The sequence below is a fragment of the Ascidiella aspersa genome, chromosome 2, assembly GCF_963924565.1.
Source record: "Ascidiella aspersa chromosome 2, kaAscAspe10.2, whole genome shotgun sequence".
In the NCBI taxonomy this organism is placed as follows: Eukaryota; Metazoa; Chordata; class Ascidiacea; order Phlebobranchia; family Ascidiidae; genus Ascidiella; species Ascidiella aspersa.
The window spans coordinates 29001261-29021160 of record NC_139448.1 but is presented as its reverse complement, the minus strand read 5'-3'; the positions used below and the strand labels follow the sequence as shown (position 1 = coordinate 29021160).

The 19900-nt window shown below is 35.9% G+C and overlaps 2 protein-coding genes across 3 annotated transcripts; both read left to right on the top strand.

Annotated features, from left to right (window-relative positions):
* The first annotated feature begins 1367 nt into the window (after nucleotides 1–1367).
* Nucleotides 1368–6069, top strand: LOC146164732 (intelectin-1-like). The gene is made up of 8 exons (XM_083380805.1): nucleotides 1368–1478; nucleotides 2026–2053; nucleotides 2185–2375; nucleotides 4833–4959; nucleotides 5336–5427; nucleotides 5497–5653; nucleotides 5714–5862; nucleotides 5998–6069. Exons 1-8 carry the CDS (start codon nucleotides 1368–1370, stop codon nucleotides 6067–6069), a joined length of 927 nt encoding a protein of 308 aa, XP_083236931.1.
* A 4121-nt stretch (nucleotides 6070–10190) lies between these two features.
* Nucleotides 10191–12956, top strand: LOC146164731 (intelectin-1-like). 2 transcript variants are annotated; one of them, XM_083382647.1, is made up of 6 exons: nucleotides 10191–10338; nucleotides 10392–10525; nucleotides 10602–10687; nucleotides 11121–11292; nucleotides 11876–11964; nucleotides 12162–12956. In XM_083382647.1, the coding sequence occupies exons 1-6, from the start codon at nucleotides 10258–10260 to the stop codon at nucleotides 12263–12265; spliced, it is 666 nt and encodes a 221-aa protein (XP_083238773.1). In that variant the 5' UTR covers nucleotides 10191–10257; the 3' UTR covers nucleotides 12266–12956. The 2 variants fall into 2 exon arrangements, with proteins under 2 accessions (XP_083238773.1, XP_083238774.1); XM_083382648.1 differs by having other exon boundaries at nucleotides 12151–12956.
* The last annotated feature ends 6944 nt before the right edge of the window (nucleotides 12957–19900 follow it).

Genomic DNA, 19900 nt, shown 5'->3' with positions numbered 1-19900 from the left:
TGCAGAATAACATAGGGGTTCGACAGGTTACCAAAGGTTAAGAACCACTGTACTAAAGTATTACGAACTAACGTGTGCCCAGGATATTGCCATACATTCAGGGTAGTTAGCCAATCAAAAAAAATTATAGTACTATAGCAACGACTAATTGCTACAGTGGTCTCATAAAATGTCGTCTCGTCGTTTTAAATAAACGTGTTTCCAACGTCTTACAGTATATACTTTTTTAGGTATTTACTGGAACGCCTAAATGCGACAATAAAAGAAGTTTATGCGTTCTCCAAAAGTCGCAAATACAAAATATTTTTCATTAATTTTATTAAACAAAATTCCAATGTGATATCAATAAAATTCACTTATCCTGCGTTACTGACAGACCAAACGATACAAACAAATTATCAAATAAGGTATTGAGGTTGGACAGGAAATTGTACCTGCGATTTGTCAAGACACGAAAAAAATAATTGTGGATAATTTAACGTTGTTAACTGCTTTCTGTGTACTAACATGTCATGACAGCATGCATTCAGTGGGATAGCAGATATATAAAAACATTAACCTTGCAGTGTGGTGTCTGTTGTAAAATAAATCCAAGCAAAAGTATATTCTGGCCACCTTGTTAATAAACTAGCTATATATATAAATATAATGTGCATTGATCTGATTAGCACCTCTGTGAAACGCTATACTAGAGTTTGGTTTGCCATGGACGAATTTAAACTTAATTTCCTAAATTTTACTTTTCCCCGCTTAAAGTAATTAGGGGGAGAAAAATGTAATGTCGGTTCAGAACCACAATATGCAGCAATAGTTGTAGGACTTAAAATTGTTTTAGGTGATTTGAGCATCAAAGTAATGAATAACGTAACACCAGCGGAAATAATATAATTCGAAAAATAACGATACCACTTCAAAACCCCGCAGCGTTATATGTAGTAGAAAAATTAAAGTTCAGAGTTTTTGGGTAAGCACGGAATATAAATGAGTATGTCTGAAAAGAATGTTATGCAACGAAAAAAATGAAAATAAACTCTTACTTTGTTATCTTTTTAGTCGAGAGAACACAAAAATCTAAGACAGTGCCGATCACTATGATGTTTGCTATTGTAGCGGCCCTAGATTAATTATCTGATTGGGATAATTGTTGCTTTGTAGGTCTTATTGCGTTTTCTACTTGAAAGGCTTATGAATGAGCTAAGCTTAATAGGAAAGTAAAAAATATATGTTTTATATGATAGGACCTACATTATTTTTTCTTTTGCTCGCGGCGCACCTGGCAGCCTTCCATGGCGCACCAGTGCGCCGCGGTTCACCGGTTGAGAAACGCTGCATTAATTTAACAAGATCTATGTTATGCTTAAGACAATATGTCAACTCCCAAGAAGCGAAATAAATCATTGATTGCAATGTACGTGGTAAACGGAGTGTTGCTGCTGATTATTATTGGACTATCTACTGCATTTTACTTGGATCATAAGGTGATTTTTTATCTAATGATATTTATTGATAATTGCAGCAACTCTTTCGTATGATAAATTTTAGTCTTACGTTATTCTAGTATATGAAGTGGTTTCCAATTTTTAGCGAAGCTAGTTAAACTACTATAGGGTTTTTGTGTCAAGGAGTGGCATACAAATTTTTAAACATGATGGGACAAAGTTACGTAATAGCATGTCATTTAGCAAAAAAACATAGGAGAGCTTTTGTTGTCGGTCAAACGTGATAAACTGAAAGTATTTGATTTAATTAATAAATCATAAATTTAAAACAAAGGATTAAGTATCACGCACACAACAAAGATTTGCAAATTGCTGTACATACTGCCATTTGTCAAGATGGTTTTGCTAATTCACAAGACTTGTTAGGGCCATTGTGTATGAACCCAACAGCCGTATGTCGACACATATGACTTAATAGTTGGGTGTCCTAGCTATTAGGGTCGGCCCAAAACAAGCTAAGAATAAAAAAAACATTGCAAAATCCTATTTTTGTTTCACCACTTTAAATTTGTTTTGCTTTTTGCAGACTACCATGCACAGTCTTCAACAAAATTGTAAGTTAAGTTAAACCCATTGCGCTAATCATACGTAATTTGGCAAAAGTTTTGATTAGGCATAATGCAGTTTTGTGTTATTTACGCTAACAAACAATTTCAAATACAAAACAAAGCACTGTTTATCAAAGGTCCGAACGCGGTTATGGAAAATCCTACAGTCACCAACTCACCACTCTATCAAGAAACCACCAGTAGTAGATCTTCGCCAACTGCCACTTGTGCTGTTCCACTTGAATCTTGTCTGGCTCTGAGAAACGAAGGAACGACAAAAAGTGGATTCTATGTAATCCAGCCAAAGGGCTATAATAAACACATTACTGTAAGTGCTAAATATTAGTATTTGAATCGCTCTACTAAACAGAGGCGTGTAAAATACCATACGTTGTCGAGATAGATTTTTAGGGCTTTGTCGCGGCGTCTTGCCCAGGCAACCAAGCTTTTTTAGTCAGTCAATATTTTCCTACACTACACATATATTAGAATGGTGTAATCGATATGTTTAACTGATCCGCTGTTAACTCCGGGAAAGACCTGTTGACCTCTGAATATTTGTTGGCGTTTCTTTCGAAAATTTGTTGGCGTTTCTGTTTTTAGTACATTTTGATTAAATAGGCCTCATAGACTCATAGTTGAACATCATTAAAATATTTCATGATCCAGATCTCAAGGAGAAAAAAAATAATGATTTTGGTTTGCGGTGCACCTCGCAAATTCCTTTCTCGCACCGTGTGCCATATATATGCAAAAAAATGCGGTGTGCCTATATATGCAAAAGCGCTGCGTTAGAGTGATATGCGTTTTGTTTCCTTGTTCAAGTGTGAAAACAGTTATTCGCAAGGGCGCCCGCAGAAAATTTTCCAGGGGGGGAACATACTGCGTATAACTCGTTTTTCAGCGAGAAAAAAAGAAATAAGGTTTGACTTAGCGTTATCAATTGTCGAATACGCACTTGCTAATCAGTCAACCTAATTAAATAACAAAAGAGAAACACTTCCAACTTCCAGCGTTTACGGTCGACCAAACAAAAGAAGAAAACCGGCGTTTTGCACTCGATTTTGGTTTCGCATTAGATTAGGACGAGTGACCCAATTACAAAAAGCACGCCGCTTCAAACAGTTTGTTAAACCATGACAAAAACGAACAAAATACGATAATATCACTTAAAAAATGGGGTACCTCCTGGATACGCTACTGGGGGCAATGGATAATGTATAATATTTTTAACCTTCATAAGTAATACATATTACACTTATAAATAATACTAATAATCGCTTTTTTTTCAATTCCAGGGGGGGGGTAAGTGCCCCCCCCCCCTTTCCCCCCCAGTGCGGGCGCCAATGGTTATTTGGTATATTATTTAGTCACGGACACCGTAAAAACATGGTCATCCTTTTCAACCTTTAAGTTTGTAAAACTGTTCTTCCATGGATACGTTTAATGCAATATTGTAGTAAAATTACCATTAAAATTCAATCCAGCAGTGGATTGATTAGTAAGCCAAATTAAAAAAGGCTTTATAGTTATTAGTCTTAACCTACTTTTAACTCCACAAATAACCCATCCTAAACCAAGTTCAACAGTACGATGGTGACAAGGCGCGGACCAAGGAGTTTTGTTTGGAGATTCATGACAATATTTTGTCAGAAATGATGTCACAAAATCACGTCATAACGCAACGTAACGTTATACTGCAACCTCACAAAGTTACGTCAAAATGTTTCGTCATAAAGTTATATCTGCACGTGACGTCAAAAAAGGATCATTACAAACATCACACGTTTAGTTGGTTTTAGTTGTAAATTGGACAGGTGCCACCTTAAATACAAAAGCTACATCAGTGTTATAGATTAGCGCCAAGCGCAAACGCCGTTTATCGTTTTTTAGATCGTTCCAAACCTTTTTTTAAGTGTTTGATGGGAGGCACAACTCCTTTGGGCCAAAACGATTTTTTAATGGAGTAAGACATCCTAGAAACATAGCCTAATTAGATTCGTACTCAGTTAAAATAAGCAAAAAAAAGTACAGTTTTGGAGGACCATGGCCACATTTTAAACTTTTAAAAACCTCCGACGAATTTAAACAATTAAAAGCATTTTTACGCTCTCCGTGGAATGTATATTCATTTTAAAACTTTGGTTGCGCATTGCAGATAACAGAGAAAGCTCATGGCTTTGTAGTTATGAAACATATTTTTTGTAGAGGAGAGTTCTATAAATCATTTCAAGTGGGCGAAACTTTAATGTTTTAGGAGATGACGTAACAAACTGACCTTACGACCTGACGTCATGAGACAAGTTCGAAATGGCGACAAAGAGTGCTGTCATATTGCGCAAATAAAAATTGCGTTTTAATTGGTTTAAATACCTTTTTTTTAATTCACAAAGATACTTGATCCTACTATCTATAAATCTTTATAAATCACCATATTTAAATTTGCAAATCACTATATTTATATTACGAATAAATTTTAAAGCCAAAAAGGTCGAAAATATCGACATTATCTTAATTAAGATGTTACGATTTCTGCTTGTATCACCATCACTTAATGTGACTAAAACAGATCCAAACCTCACTTATAAAAGGTGAAACACACTTATTTCACATCATTTGGAGCAATAATTAGCATCTTTAGATATTAAACAGGTATAGCTGTGTTAATACAGTGTCAACAGAATGTCGAAGGCTATCGGATATCGGATATTTAGGACAATCTACTCTTAATTGCTACATTAGGACTATGCTAGGATTTTAAATAAATTCGAACTGCTCTACACAGGTTTATTGCGATATGGTGTCAAGTGGTGGCGGCTGGACGTTGGTTGCAATGATCAGCGAAGACAACATAAAAAGTGAATGCTCAAGTGGAGATGTCTGGTTTAGTCATGGGTCTTCTTCTGGTACAGGTAAAGTTTCAAACAATATAATGTAGTTTCAAACAATATACGCTCTTCTCATCCATATTTTTGCTTGGTGTTGATCGCACATGAAAAACACTTATAATTTGTGAAATACCAGAGCAAAATTTATAAAATTTGACGGGAAAGATGTTAAGCCTGCCTTTAAAGAGTATTACACCAAACGACACAAATCTTTGATTTGCAGCTTATTAAGTATTTCGGAAAACAGTGTTTTTTGACTTTTTTTTGTGGCGACCCAAATATTTAGCGTAAGCATAACAACGAAGCTTTGGCGACCAATGACTCTTTAATCCACGTATTGTAAGCGAAAAAATCATAAAAAATTAGCAATTATCTTATTCGTTCATTTGTATTTTCGCAGATACTAGAAACTGGGAAAATTACAACGTTTTCGAATCTGCCAGTTTTTCCACAAATTTCGATTACAAAAGCCCGGCTTACTTTCAGTTACAAGTATGTATTATTGTAATACTTGAATGTAAAATGTATATATAATGAGATATAAGATCCTTGTACACGCAGGCTTCCAATGTGATGGTCCAACACAGTACGAAAAACTCTTTAATTAATGAAACGAAACCTTTTATTCAATACGAAACAACCAACAATTTCTTGGATTCCTTTGGAGGCAACTTGTATAATTTATACACTGTTCATTACCCGCTTAATCCGAAACCAGGTGAACCATAATAAACAAAAATAAAGTGTAAACAGTAAAAGTAAAACATGTTTATTCCAGCATTTTACTTTGACGTTGACAAGATTCTAAATCAGTTGGTTTTACGTGCATCTGAAGTTTCATTTCTTATTCCTGATTTCTATAATTATCAATATGGAACCGATTCTAATCGTATTACAGATACCATGTTCACGAGAAGTGGAATGCAGGTTGGTTATTTATTTTAGTTTATTCAATAGAAGAAAGAACTCATAGAGAACATAGTAGAAATTATATATAAAATACAAGGTGTTCGGAAAGTCACTGTAAATTGTTCTAATATTTTTTCTTATTTTTGTGTTAAGTCCATCAGACTTTGTCTATATGGGAAGCAGCAAAGTCTGCAATGTATCGATATCGTCCGCGCCGCTGAATAACTCACAAGCAGCTATAACAGTGTTCATTAGTCTATGTTAAGTGAGCAGCTGATAGAGATGTTTAGAAACAAAAGGGTCCAACCTTTATTAATGTTAAGGGGGGTCACTTTTAACATTATTTCTAATTCTCATTTATATTTACCTACTGGATTCGTTACTGAAACATAACTGTTAATAAATATGTAAGTGAACAGCACATTTTCAAACATTCTGTTATACATATATGTAATACCTCTTTTCCGCCGGTATAGTATGTTTGTTGTGCTTTGCAAAGTGTGGTGCGCTGGTGTACGTTTAATATTTTAATTGTTTTTCCATTTGTCCGCGGCAGACCTGACAACATTCCATGGCATCAGTTTAAGCGTTTGCATTACCAGTTTTTTCTAATTTGCAGATGCATTTTTACGCTGGATACGAATGCTCTAATTCTATGTACTATGGAATTGATATCAGGTAAATTTTTTCGGTTAGCCTTGACAGAATCAGTGTGCAACACTAATAAAAAGGAGGTTAACAAAACTAATATTCCTTCGAACCACAGCAAGTCATTGGGAGGAAAAAAAATATATAGTATTGCTGCTTTACCTAAAACGTCAAAAACTGCCTATATGGCTTATATGTGAAGGATTATAACTTGTTTCCTGCTGTATACCTTACATCGCCGGGAGGCTTTAAGTTGCATAGTTGTATCACACTAAATTTTCTTCGATAACTTGTATATTTATCCTGTAGGTTGCCTCATTTAACTGATTAAACCCAACATACCTTAATATTTTTGCGGTAATTAAGTTTTAGGTAGGCCCTTTTTACTTTAAAGTCGGCGAATCCCTTACATCAGGCGTAACCAAAATATGTGGCCCGCGGTGTGCTTTGGTTTTTGGCCCGCACCACTAAACATTCAGGTAACTGTTAAAATATTGAAACTTCCTGACTGTTCCTTAGTCTAGGTCACCTTATATAGCATGTACATTTTTAGTTTATTAGAATTAGAATAGAATGTGACCTGCTAACAAAATAAGACTACAAAATGTGTTTTGGATGCTGTTGCGGAAAGTGTACAACTTTGTGTGAAAGTGAATTGCACTGAGCGCTGCATTTTTGTGTTCTTAAAATGCTTTCGAATAGCTACTTATGGTCATGTAAATAAAGGATATTAAAAATGTCCGTTTGATCTTTTTCGCTCATTTGAAATGTAATTATTTTATATTCAATTTCAATGTTCATGTAGGTTGTAGAAAAAGAAACAAATTTCTCTCTGCGCAGCTAAAAAGTAGTTTTTTACCGCGAACATCTCGATCTAAATAAGTTTCCACAGCTGAGAAAATTTGCCGCTTTTACGGTGGCATTGTTCGGTTCAACGTACGTGTGTGAGCAATTTTTTTTTTGTGGTAGTCACTGACACAGTGTTAGGCCAACTGTAGACCGCAAGTTATTTTTGAATAGCTTGGTGTTATCTAGGGTTCCTCTTTTTCCCGATTTTTTCACTCCCGGGAAACGGGATTGAAAAATGAAACTTCCCGGGAATCCCGGGATCCCGACGAAAAAATTATACATAAAATACGTCATTTTGAGGTTTGTATTTTTTTTATTTTAGCTTCAAACATTTAATTAAGCTCATTTTTATGCGTTCTTTCACTTATGTACGTGGAAAGAAATACCGCATACCTCAACGCATATTGTTTGGGTTAAGGTGCGGGTTAGCGTTTGGGTGAGGGTGGGTCAAGTATTAATATGTTTATTAATAATAATAACGCTTGACCCACCCTCACCCAAACGCTAACCCGCATTCTAACCCAAAAAATTTGCTTTGTGATAAGCGGTATTTAAAGACCGTTTTTTTTTATTAATTTATACGTTCATAACTGAAGGAGCGCCAGACCTTCTCTAATACGCGTCAGGACCCTTATTTGTGCATGCATGACGCATTTTTTTGTTAGAATAAATTTAATTAGGTTTTTTCGCTTGTAAGCGCAAATAAAACAACTCAGGCAACGACGATAACATGGTTGGTACTATTTTTTTCTTTATATTAGTCAAAAACGGCAATATTTTTAAAGTTTTGCTAGGTTGCCGAATACCCGGGATTATAAAAAAAAATTCCCGGGATTCGGGATTGCTAATTCGCGGGAAATCCCGGGAATTTCCCGTAGAAACAATCCCGGAGAGGAACCCTAGTGTTATTATGTACCGTAGTTGTTGGCCGCATGATAGCCGTACATTCATTGCACTTTATTTTAACAATGGGTGTGGCATATAACGTTTTAAATTGGCCCAGCTTGGAAAGACCCACGTGCCAAATGTGGTCTTGTGAGCCTGTAAAACTATATTTTTTGCCAACTTTATTTAATTCTATGCAAGCGCAATTTTTTCGCGCTTCGCGCGTATATTCTGTTTTATATAATGTTTTATATTATAGCATGGCAGTGTTTTGGCCATTAAGAGCCTTAAAGTATTTCACCTTAAAACCAAATATCCCCCTGAATCCGCCACTGTTTTTGTAGTGGATTTTATGTATTGGGACTTTAAGTAACTCTGAAAAGACTACTTTGGGCCGCAACAAAAAGTTTGCAGCCCACTGCACTAACAGGTAGACGACGAGACATGCAAGTGGCCCGTGGTCTAATCCGAATACACATATTTGGCCCGGCAGTATGAAAGGTTGCACGCCCCTGCCTTACACATTAAACTGGCTACATTCCATCCATCGCTTCCCAAAACAGTACGAAATGAAATAAATACCTGCCGGGAATCGGTAAAAACTATTGTTTGTTTCTGTAGTTGAAACCAGGTAGTCGAACCGGAACCGAACCGGAACTTTATGAACTGGTTTTTGTCCATTTTTTCCCGAACCGTAACCGAACCTGAACCGCTTTTTGTGAAATTTTAAGATGCCGAACCTGAACTGAATCGCATATTTAAAAAAAACCTGAACCTTAACCTAACCCAAACTGGTCAAAAAAGTGGTTCACTTCAGCATGACGCCACAACTCGTATTTTATATAGCCAAGTTATGCCATCTTCGAAATTTTAAGAAAAAAAATAATTTTTTTAATAATACGTCGCTTTTAATTTTTTTAGATAGACTACTAAAAATGAGCTGCTTGTTTTTAATGCGTCACGAAACTTAGTTTTAGTACGAATTACAATTCAATAATTATTCTTCATGTTTAATGACCCACATATTTAGGTTGAACCGAACTAATACCGGAACTTTATAAACCGGTTTTGAAAAGAAATATAGTCGAACCGGAGCTGACCCGGAACTTTTTAATTGCTCCAAACCAAAACCAGAACTCAACCGGATTCCGAAAAAATATTTGAACCCGAACCGAACCTGAACCGGCAAAGTCAAACGGTTCGACTCCCTGGTTCAAACTACAGTTTGTTTCGGTAGAATTACAATACTTAATTACGCTACGTGACAGCTACTGCGATCTAAAAGCATTGCTCTTTATAGAATACGTCAAATATATTTTAAGTTTTTACACTTTTGTTTTAGATGCCAAAACTACAACATCGCATTTTCAAGCAGAAAATCGCACCCGTTTTTTGCTCTTGGAGCAATTGGAAACATTGGACGAGTATCCCAACATATGTACTTGAGGGTATGTTCTCTTAACTATGTTACCTTCTTTCTATTGTGTACACATACAATGCAAAACGATTTCCAACCCGGGGTTTAAATATACGACGAGTTTTACTAAGGAGATTGGTATTTCGGGGAAAGCGTCACAACATGAAGTCATATGAAAAAATTCAAATTTAGCCCGCATTAACCGCTAAGAAAAGTATTTTATTGGAACCAACCAACCTGGTAAAAATAGCGTGACAAGAATTTTATTCCAGTACGTTGTTTTTTGTGTGAATAATTCGACATCTTCATATGGGTATAGCGGAGTCAAAAAGGATTTCGATTAAAGCAGATGGGTTGTTATTAAAATGTTATTTTTGCAAGTAAATTAAACTGAGGATTTATCAAGTTCAAGTAACACCTAGTTTAAGGACAAGTTGAACTTGAAATATTAACATAGAATATGTGCTAAATGAAACACTAACCCTAATACGCTCAAGCAGAAATGCAGTTTATAACAGATGCACTGTGGTTATTTATATTAGGTCCACAGCTATAGGCCAAACACAGACGAAGTGGCATCATACAATGGAAATATTAGTCATGGGAACTTTGTGATGCACTACAAATCCGATTGTCGTTACAACACGACTTCGCCAAGCGTTTGTGATGTATTTTTTACCATAAGCAACAAAAAGGTACGAGAATAAAAAAAAAAATCAAGACACAAATAAATTGGTTGTGTTTCTAGGAATGGTTTTCTGGGGACGACGTTAGGGTAGATCGCAGCTCTGTTCAAACTGGGTCTGACCTCTACTTTTTCTCTTTATATGCACAACACGGAACATGGTCCAACATTTTAGTGGGCTACACAATGTTTTCAAGGTGCGCACAATAAATTAACGAATAGTAATTATAATCAATCAGTTTACGATGAATCTAACAGCTTAATTCTTTTAAGAACTGGTGGTCGACTGGTCACGGAAGTTCAGCTGAGGAACGCAATGAACAAGATCTTGGCGATTGTAGCAGGAGTTGGCGATATAGGTACTTTAGTTCAAACCTAATGAGCAGGGCTGCGAAGTCGGTTAAAAATAACCGAGTTCAACCCCCGAATCCGATAAAATACACCCGCATCCGACTCACTAATCCAACGTCCGACTCCGGTGGCTTTTCAGCAATCCTCTCATAGGGGTGTCATATAATTCATCGACTCACAATGCACATGATCGGAAAATATCTACCTCATGCTATTCCGTCTTTACAACTTACACTTTGCCGCCTTATCTGTTTCAAACAAAATTTGTTACTGCGCATGCGCATGTCGGAGTCGGGACTCGGGTAGTTTTTTGTAGTCTTACTCGTGTTCCGAGTCCCGAGTCCGATTCTAGCAAAACAAACGGACTCCGACTCCGGCTTCGTAGCCCTGGTAGAACGTACTAATCGTTAATAACAATTACCTTTTGCATCCTAAACCCAGTCCCAGGGTGTAAATCTACGGATGGCTTGGTTGTTCCCATAACCTTCTCGGTCGGCAAAGATTCCCTGAACTCTTCTATTCCACCTTCGATTCCTAAAGCTACCTCTGGCTATCTTCAGTTTAGGAGCTATGGAATGTCGGGAAGCGCCTATGCTATGTGCCCCGGTGTAAAGTAAGTTTCAATAAATTACCCAACATGTTTAAATTTAATCACAAACCATGGACAGCATATAGATCACCATAAAATAGCGATTTGGTTCACGTCTTACTTTTCAAACTATCTGTTTTTTTAATGCTAATCGTAATAAAATATTCCTCAAACAACACAATTTCCATAAAATAATTGTAAATATTTTTAGAGCAATGGTTTTACTCAATATTTGCTCAAATAAACACCTTGTAAAGCAAAATGGCGCCGCGACAGTAGAACATTAACTAAAATAGGCTTGGAGAATATTTCATACGTTAAACAAAAATGGTCTATTATAATTGTTCCCACAAATATATTTTACCCTTTTATTGAGAATTTGTCATTCTGACATTAAAAGCATCTTTACCAGAAACGCAGCAATATTATTGTAATAGTTTACCCTTGGGGCCGAAAGGTTTTAGACCAGGGGTTCTTAACCGTTTCCCCATTTTCCCATTTCTGTCCAGATCCTGAAATTATCCACATGTGGGTTATTACCCATAGGTTAAGAACTGCTGTTTTAGACTGTTCGTATTGCACCAACGTACTCGTCTATATTCCCCAGGGTTAATAACTGTTATGGAGAATTCGCATGCATCGGAGGCGTAATGAACAGCACTTCAACTTACAAAAGTGATTGCAACGATTTTCTAAGTAAGTTAAAAGTTGTTCGTTTTAACAAATATAAAGATATCGGTGTAGAAATGTAAACTAAGATACACGCGGTTTCCATATATAATTTTACTCAAAATTTCTGATTGGATAAGAATTTTTCTTTATTGCAAACTTTAGTTTAAAATCTTGTGATGCATCTATATTTTCAAAATTTAATATTTATAGCTACCTTACAGATTGGGACGGATCTAATAGTAACACCGTTCTCAATTCATCACCAAATGACTTTGCACACTCGCAAAATGACATCAACTCTACCATTATGATATTTTATAAATAAAACTTGAATCTTTGGATTGTAATTACCAAGTGTATCTGTTGTTTACTTTACTCATTTGTATATGCTTACATTATGTAGCCTACCTTTTGTTACATTGTTACGTTATGTCTTTGTTATAAAACTCTGATAACATTCTTGCTAAGTTCCAAAGTTCTGAGTAAAATTTTACGAAAACACAGTAGGCTACACAAAAATTTCTTACTGGCATTAGATGTCACGTTCCTTGAAGTTTTAAACCCGCAGCCTTTTTCATACTCAATGTAGATACTTGTCGCATAATTTTGTTTTTAAAAGCTTCACAAGTTTAAACACAGCATTACATTATAACATTTCCGAGTCTACTACTACACGCCGACCACGTTTTTTATCGTGTTTTTCAGTTCGGCCTAGAAAGGCGTAGATTGTCAGCTAGTTTTTTCTCATGCTCGGAAATAATTAAGGTCGATTAATTTGTGTCTCATGCTGTCCAAATATGTATGACGTTTTCGCTTGCTTGAATAACCTAATTATGTGCCCCCCAAAAAAAATTTTTTTTGCACACATGTTGATTTTTTTGGCGTTGTTTTTGTTATGTATACATATCGTTCTTCTTTTGCTTTATTTTTCCTTCGCTTTGTTTTGCAGTCGTGCGTAGGGTTGGATTTAAAATTCTAGTCAAGTTTATACGATATAAACAATTCGGACATTTCTGCTTTCTTTTTCATTAAATATCTTTTTTAGCAGACTGAATTTCAAAAGTGCACTGCCGTGTTAATTGCGTAGCTAAAAAACAAACAAGTAAGACTAACTATATCGCAAAAAATACTTTTTAAAAACGGAATAATGTGAATTGGCGAAACTTTTTTTTTCAGTTTGGGTACCATTGATCTAAACAATTCGGACATTGCTGCCTGTGTTAATTTTTTTAGGATTTTACTTCAAAGTACGGCACCCCTAATTTCGGAATCAAAAATGCATTTATTTTACGGCATCTAAGATCGGCCTTAATACGATGTTATCAGAAACTTCTAGAAATGAATACCGGTAGTAAATTTGAATGGTGTTTTTGTTTAACCGCCCTTGTTTTAAAAACACAGCTGCTTGCATATCGTGCTTTTTATATTTCAAGTTCAACTCATTAAACTCATTATATGATTGCAATGCAATGTTTTGATGTTTGTCATCGTTAGTTTTAGATAATTGATACTAATTAAGTAAAACATTATTAATTAATCTATATTCTTTAGGAATGCCATTAGGCCGGATTAAACCTTTTTTTGAGGGAGTCTAAGCGGGATTTAAAGGATGGTTGGAACTGAACGGAGTTAGCCTAATCGAATTTGACAAACAAGCGATTTCACTTCACTTGACGTGTGATATATTAAAAAAATTAAATGTGTAGAAATACAACACATTAAATACGACAGGAATATCAAAAAGTGAAGTAAAATATATATCAAATCGCTTATTGGCAATGTTCGGCTTTTTGACACAAATGTATATCAGGAGTTTAGCAAGTTGAGGCTAATGGTATTCGAACTTCAGCTAAAAACGCATTTCTGCGAAAAAAAATGGAAATGTGTCGTTTGGGTAATGACGATTGAACGTGACACAATAAAGTGACACAGCACGCTGTAAAGTGATTCGCATGACTGTTGCGGGAATAAAAAGCTTGAGAACCACTGATCTAGTATGTTTGCGTTTAAGCGAATGTGTTAAGCCCTTGGAAGACGTGAATAACGTGATTATTGAACAATTAAACCAGCATAGTATATTACAATACATTTTATACGCTTTGCACGAATTCATTGGGTATTTTATATTCAAACATAGAACACAACTTTTTATTGTGATTGTGTATGACGTCCTGTGGACTCGAATTTAAGCCAAAGAAACGCAATTGTTTACGCCCTTTGCGCGAACGCTGTCTTCTTGAATGTATTTAAACCCAATTTCGATCATAAATTAATTCTAGATCCGCCCAACAAAATGATAAAAATACACGTTTTAACAGCAGAATTGTGAGATAAAATCTATTGCAGCACGCCGACACCTTTCTCAATTTAGTATAGGCCCGCGGCTAAATAAAGCTAAACTATTAGTCTGGTTTAAAACGATTGAAAAGTCCTCTTGTTCAACCTAATAAGTTGCTGTCATTGTTTTTCTGTAAGCTTTATGCGTCTCTGCGTCGCCAGACTTTTGTTTTATTGCTAAGCAAAGTGTTACTATTTCGCATCAACTCCTCGTTCCAGACATGGGAAGCAAAAAAGGTTATTTTGTACGACAACTTTAGAAAAAACTCTCTGTTTCGCCGTCAATCAATTTCTTCGTCAGATGATGAGAATTCATTTTAGGAAACGAGGTACAAACAGGCAGGAATTTATTGGTAAAAGAGTGTGAGTTTAAATAAAAGTGATACTGTTATTTTAACAGATAGTACAAGGCAGCCTTTCTTAACCTAGGCTAAATTTACCCCATGGGGTAAATATCCTCGTTTTAGGGGGTAAATCCAAGGCTATATGTATTCAAGCTCTAAATATTGTGGTTCTGTTTTCTTTAACTAACCAATGCGAACTGACTTTTGCGCATTGCTTACTATAAAATCTAAAGCACGAAACCGACTTAACATGTTGAATCTGATATTCGTTGTGCATTATCTACTAATTTACCAGACCTTGAACAACTCGTTGCCAAAAAGCAAGGGTAGCCGTCGCACTGACTATAACTGATGTAATTTGTTACTTTCGTTTTTTTAATAAATGAGAACCACTTTATATATTGGGGGTAAATGTGATGTTCATTTTTGTCCAGTGGGTAAAACATACAAAAAAGGTTAAGAATTCCTGGTATAAGGTGTTTTATCCCAGAGAAACGCGAGTTGTTATGCAATACTTCAAGCATTATTTCATTTGCGGTAACTAACATTAACTTCGATTTTTTTAATATTCTCAAGATATAGACCAGTTACGGTGGTAATTTTGTTCATTAAAATTACACGTAAACGGGCTTCTTTTATCATTATACTAATTTGTCGCCATTTCTTAGCTGTCTATAGCTATTGATGACAAACCAGTAGACTTCACTAATCTAGTGAACAACACAGTGATAATTTCCCATAGTTTCCTGTATAAAACCAGAATAAACCAGTTCAAGTTTCTTTAGTGACCCAGATTAAAAAGTTAGTGGCGCGTTGCACTTGAATTGCACCTTTAATGAGTCGCGGGCATAGGTCTGAAATGCCTTCAGCCACGCCAAGTAATTATACTATAGAGTTGTCGGAAGTTATCAATATGTTAATATTTATTTTAAGTTGCTTGGTGCATGGTATGCAAGTCGTTAAAATGAGCGGATTTAGATACGCCTTTGAAAGCGTTTTTTTGCGACAAAGAATCCAAACTATTTAACCCAACTCAAAACCCAAACCAAAATCCAACCAAGCACTTAACCAAAACCACTGTATTCGGCATCTAAGCAAAACAAACCCAACTGTAAAATAACTATTGCTGGCATGTTTTAAGAGCAAAAGATCTGTTATATCTTAAGATTCTAGACCTAAATCATATTTGCCAATTTTAATAAAGTTAGGCTATTTACATTTCATAACAAGTATATATACCGATCCATGTGCGAAACTTTTTCAGTTCTAACTAATGCATTACATCAGTTTAACTCAAATAAGTTTCGTTGCAAAAAAGTCGCCAACTGTTTAAAAAATGCTTTTGTCGCCAACTGTTTAAAAATGCATTTACAAAAAAATTTCATCTCGATAACGAATGACAACCTCAAGTTTTCTAAAGTTGCTTGTATTAGGAAATGTAACTGTGTGACGTCATCTCTAAAAACTTCTATACGTCAGGTTAGGAATCTTTCATGCGTTCCTGAAAAATAAAAAATATTCTAGTAGTGCCGCTGGCCTGGACCCAAACCAACTCTTAAATAAACCAAAAAAAGTGACACAACTCAAGAAGTAAACTTTAACCAACCGTATAGCCAAGTAGAAAATCCTAAGCCAACTACTAACTAAGCCACTAACTACAATGTAACACCAAACATGGTACTTGTAACAACCCTAAATTGATCCATTTTCGTAGCAGCCTTTGACCTGGTGACTCAGACTTATCGATAAATTATGGAGACCGTCATTATAACGTATTGATACGTTCATCGAATATTTTTGCGGTAATGAAGTTTTAAGTATTCTTTTTATGTCGGCGAATCCCTTGGCCTACTTATATAATTGGGGCTACATTTTATACCTCGCTCCCTAAATTAGCCTGACATTACATAAAGACCTGCCGGGAATCGTTAGTTAAAACCGCTGTTTGTTTCTGTAGTTAATTGCAATACTTAATTATGCTACGTGACGGCTAGTGCGATCCAAAAGCTTTGCACTTAATAGAATACGTCAAATATATTTTATAGTCTTCACGCTTTTGTTTTAGATGCCAAAACTATACAACATCGCATTTTCAAGCAGAAAATCCCACCCGTTTTTTGTTCTTGGAGCAATTGGAAACATTGGACGAGTATCCCAAAAAATGTACTTAAGGGTATGTTTTATTAACTATGTTGCCGTATTTCTATGGTGTACATATATACAGTGACGTACGGTGAGGTTCCTATATGGTGAGGCACAGATTTTTTCGAACAACCACCAAAACGGTATCGTACTGATAAAAATAAAAAAAAAGTTTGAACTTTTTTGTTTAGCTTTTGCCATTGTATGAACTGCGTATCGAACACAAATAAATATGCTAACAGCCCGTTTGGAGCAACAACTGACTGATTTTTACCGCATTACTCAAAAACCATTCAGAGAGCAAAAACAAAATTACTAAAAAGTAGTAAACTATATTAATATAACAAACGTAAATCGTTTCATGACAATTGAAGGTGTGGCATACCTGTGATCGACTGTTGTGGTAGGCTATGGCTCATAAAAGCTACAAAACAAATTATTATTAAGTACAGTATTTACATTTTTTAGGTGGCCATGGCCTCTATGGGTACGCCTATGACAGCCACCTATTCACTCCTTTTTTACCAATCTCTTTGAAAGTTGCGCGTTATTTTTTTGTCCGGTCATCTGATGCAAACATTTTAAAATTGCAACAGGTCTGCCTTTCTTCGCGTATTTCAATGATTTTGACCGCGTAAACGCTTGATATGAATAACGCAACGGAAATAAAAGAAAAAAATAAAGCACGAGGCAGTGCCTTTAAGCACTAAGTTTAAACACAGCGTTACATTTCCGAGACCACTACTGAACACCGACCACATTTTTTATCGTATCGTGTTTTTCAGTCCAGCCCAGAAAGGCCTAGATCGTCAGCTAGTTTTTCGCCCATGCTCGGAAATAATTAAGGTCGATTAATTTGGGACTTATTGCTGTCGATGTATAATGTCGCAGACTTGATCGGGACACAATCCCCAAAGTAGCTGCTAAGGATAGGAATGACTTTACTTTCTCGAGCAAGACGTTTATTGGACGGAACGATAATCAGTATACGGCAAATAACCATACTCACCAAGTGCTCGCATTAGGCTACAGCTTGTCTCTAACCAACGAGATTACAAACTGTGCTCAACATGCGTCCGATTCTCTCGGTATCCACCCGACGAATGACAATGCAACACAAAGCAATCCAAAACGAAATCGCACATAAAGATATCACGCAGCGCTGAGAAAACCGAGGCTGCGAAATTCACACAATGTCCTATTCCTGAGGGGAAACCGTGGCAACGGGTAGCCGACCCGGACGGCAGCTCCCGCGGCATTAGTTCCGCACAAAGGGGCTACAATAATTAAATTTGTGACATATAACGTTTTCGCTTGCTTGAATAACCTAATTATATGCCCCCAAAAAAATATTTTAGACACCTGTTGATTACTTTGTTATGTATACTCTTCTTTCTTTCGCTGTTTTTTGCAGTCGTGTGAACGGTTGGATTTTAAAATTCTAGTCAAGTTTATACGATCTAAACCAGGGGTCGGCAACCTTTTTCTAGTCGCGGGCCAAAACCAAACTCAGAAAGGTCTCTGCGGGCCGCACAAAATAAAAACTACCGATCGTGGTATTGAAATGTTAGAACAACTGTGAATTAGGTGGGCGATATTTTTACACTTAAAAACGTATTTAATTACATTTACAGAGGCAGTAAAGCCTTAACGCAAAGCGCGATAGAAAGCGTTTGTTTGGTTTAAAATTCGAGTTCACACGTCGTCATCCAAACTTCTTATGAAAAGTGTAATAAAACTACTTTGAGAAAACGCGATAACACATAAAGTTAATCTAGCTTAGTGTTTGTTAACCGTTTTAAGTGAAGGGTCACCTGGCGAGCAAAGCGAGCGCGTTTGTTTTTGGTACACCGGTGTTTTTTGTAAACTTCTTGTAAGTTTTTATCACATTGCTGAAAATAAAAAAACAAAAACTGTTGGAAAAAATATGCCAAATATTTTTGAATACGCTTTCCGTTTTTTTCGCGACGCACTTGACAGCCTTCCACTGCGCATGAAACGTAAACAAAACGGACGCAGAAAACTTATTGGCGCGAAGCGCGAAAATTTTTCGCACTCACCTTGTTTAAATTGTCAAAAAGTATGTGAAATGGACTCTAATGTCTAATTTGTCAAAGAGGCGGCGGGCCGGATGAATTACATCGATCCGGCCCGCGAGCCGTAGGTTGCCGACTCTTGATCTAAACAATTCGGACATTGTTGCTGCCTGTGTTAATTTTATCAGGATTTTACTTCAAAGTACGGCGCCTCTAATTTCGGAATCAAAAATGTAGTTATTTAAGGTATCTGAGATCTGCCTTAATCCGATGCTATCAGAAACTTTTAGAAATTAATGTATTCCAGCAGAGCCTCACCTGCCTCCCCTGACTGCACGTCCCTGCATATATATTGCAAAAAGGTTCACAACCCGAGGGTTAAAATCTATGATGAATTTTACTAAAGAGATTGGTAATTCGGGGAAAGCGTCACATCATAAAGTCATATTAAAAAAATACAATTTTCAGCCTGCATTAACCGCTAAGATTGGTAATTCATTGAAACCAACCAAAAGAAAAATAGCGTGACTAGAATTATAGTCAAATTATCCATATGGGTAGGCCTATAGCGGAGTGATAAAGCATTTCGATTAAAGCAGATGGGTTATTATTAGAATGTTATTTATACAACTAAATTAAACTGAGAATTTATTAAGCTCAAGTAACACATAGTTTGAGGAAAAGTTGAACTTGAAATATTAATATAGAATATGTAATGACTGTTATGGAGAATTTGCTTGCATCGGAGGCGTAATGAACAGCACTTCAACTTACAAAAGTGATTGCAACGATTTTCTAAGTAAGTTAAAAGTTGTTCGTTTTTACAAATATAAAGATATCGGTATAGAAATATATACTAACATACACGCGGTTTCCATATATAATTTTACTCAAAATTTCTAATTAGATAATAATTTATCTTTATTGCAAACTTCAGTTTAAAATTTGTGATGCATCTGTATTTTCAAATGTATTATTTATAGCTACCTTTTGACAGATTGGGATGGAATTGCTAGTAACACCGTTCTCAACTCATCACCAAATGACTTGGCACACTCGCAAAATGACATCAACTCTACCATTATGATATTTTATAAATAA

Excerpts from the sequence above, each read along its gene's own strand:
- LOC146164732 (XM_083380805.1), top strand. The coding sequence starts at position 1,368 with ATGTCAACTCCCAAGAAGCGAAATAAATCATTGATTGCAATGTACGTG. Across the intron at positions 1,479-2,025 it reads CATTTTACTTGGATCATAAG|ACTACCATGCACAGTCTTCA; the intron begins GTGATTTTTTAT and ends TGCTTTTTGCAG. Across the intron at positions 5,863-5,997 it reads TCACGAGAAGTGGAATGCAG|TCCATCAGACTTTGTCTATA; the intron begins GTTGGTTATTTA and ends TTTTGTGTTAAG.
- LOC146164731 (XM_083382647.1), top strand. The coding sequence starts at position 10,258 with ATGCACTACAAATCCGATTGTCGTTACAACACGACTTCGCCAAGCGTT. Across the intron at positions 10,688-11,120 it reads AGCAGGAGTTGGCGATATAG|TCCCAGGGTGTAAATCTACG; the intron begins GTACTTTAGTTC and ends TCCTAAACCCAG. Across the intron at positions 11,965-12,161 it reads TGATTGCAACGATTTTCTAA|ATTGGGACGGATCTAATAGT; the intron begins GTAAGTTAAAAG and ends GCTACCTTACAG.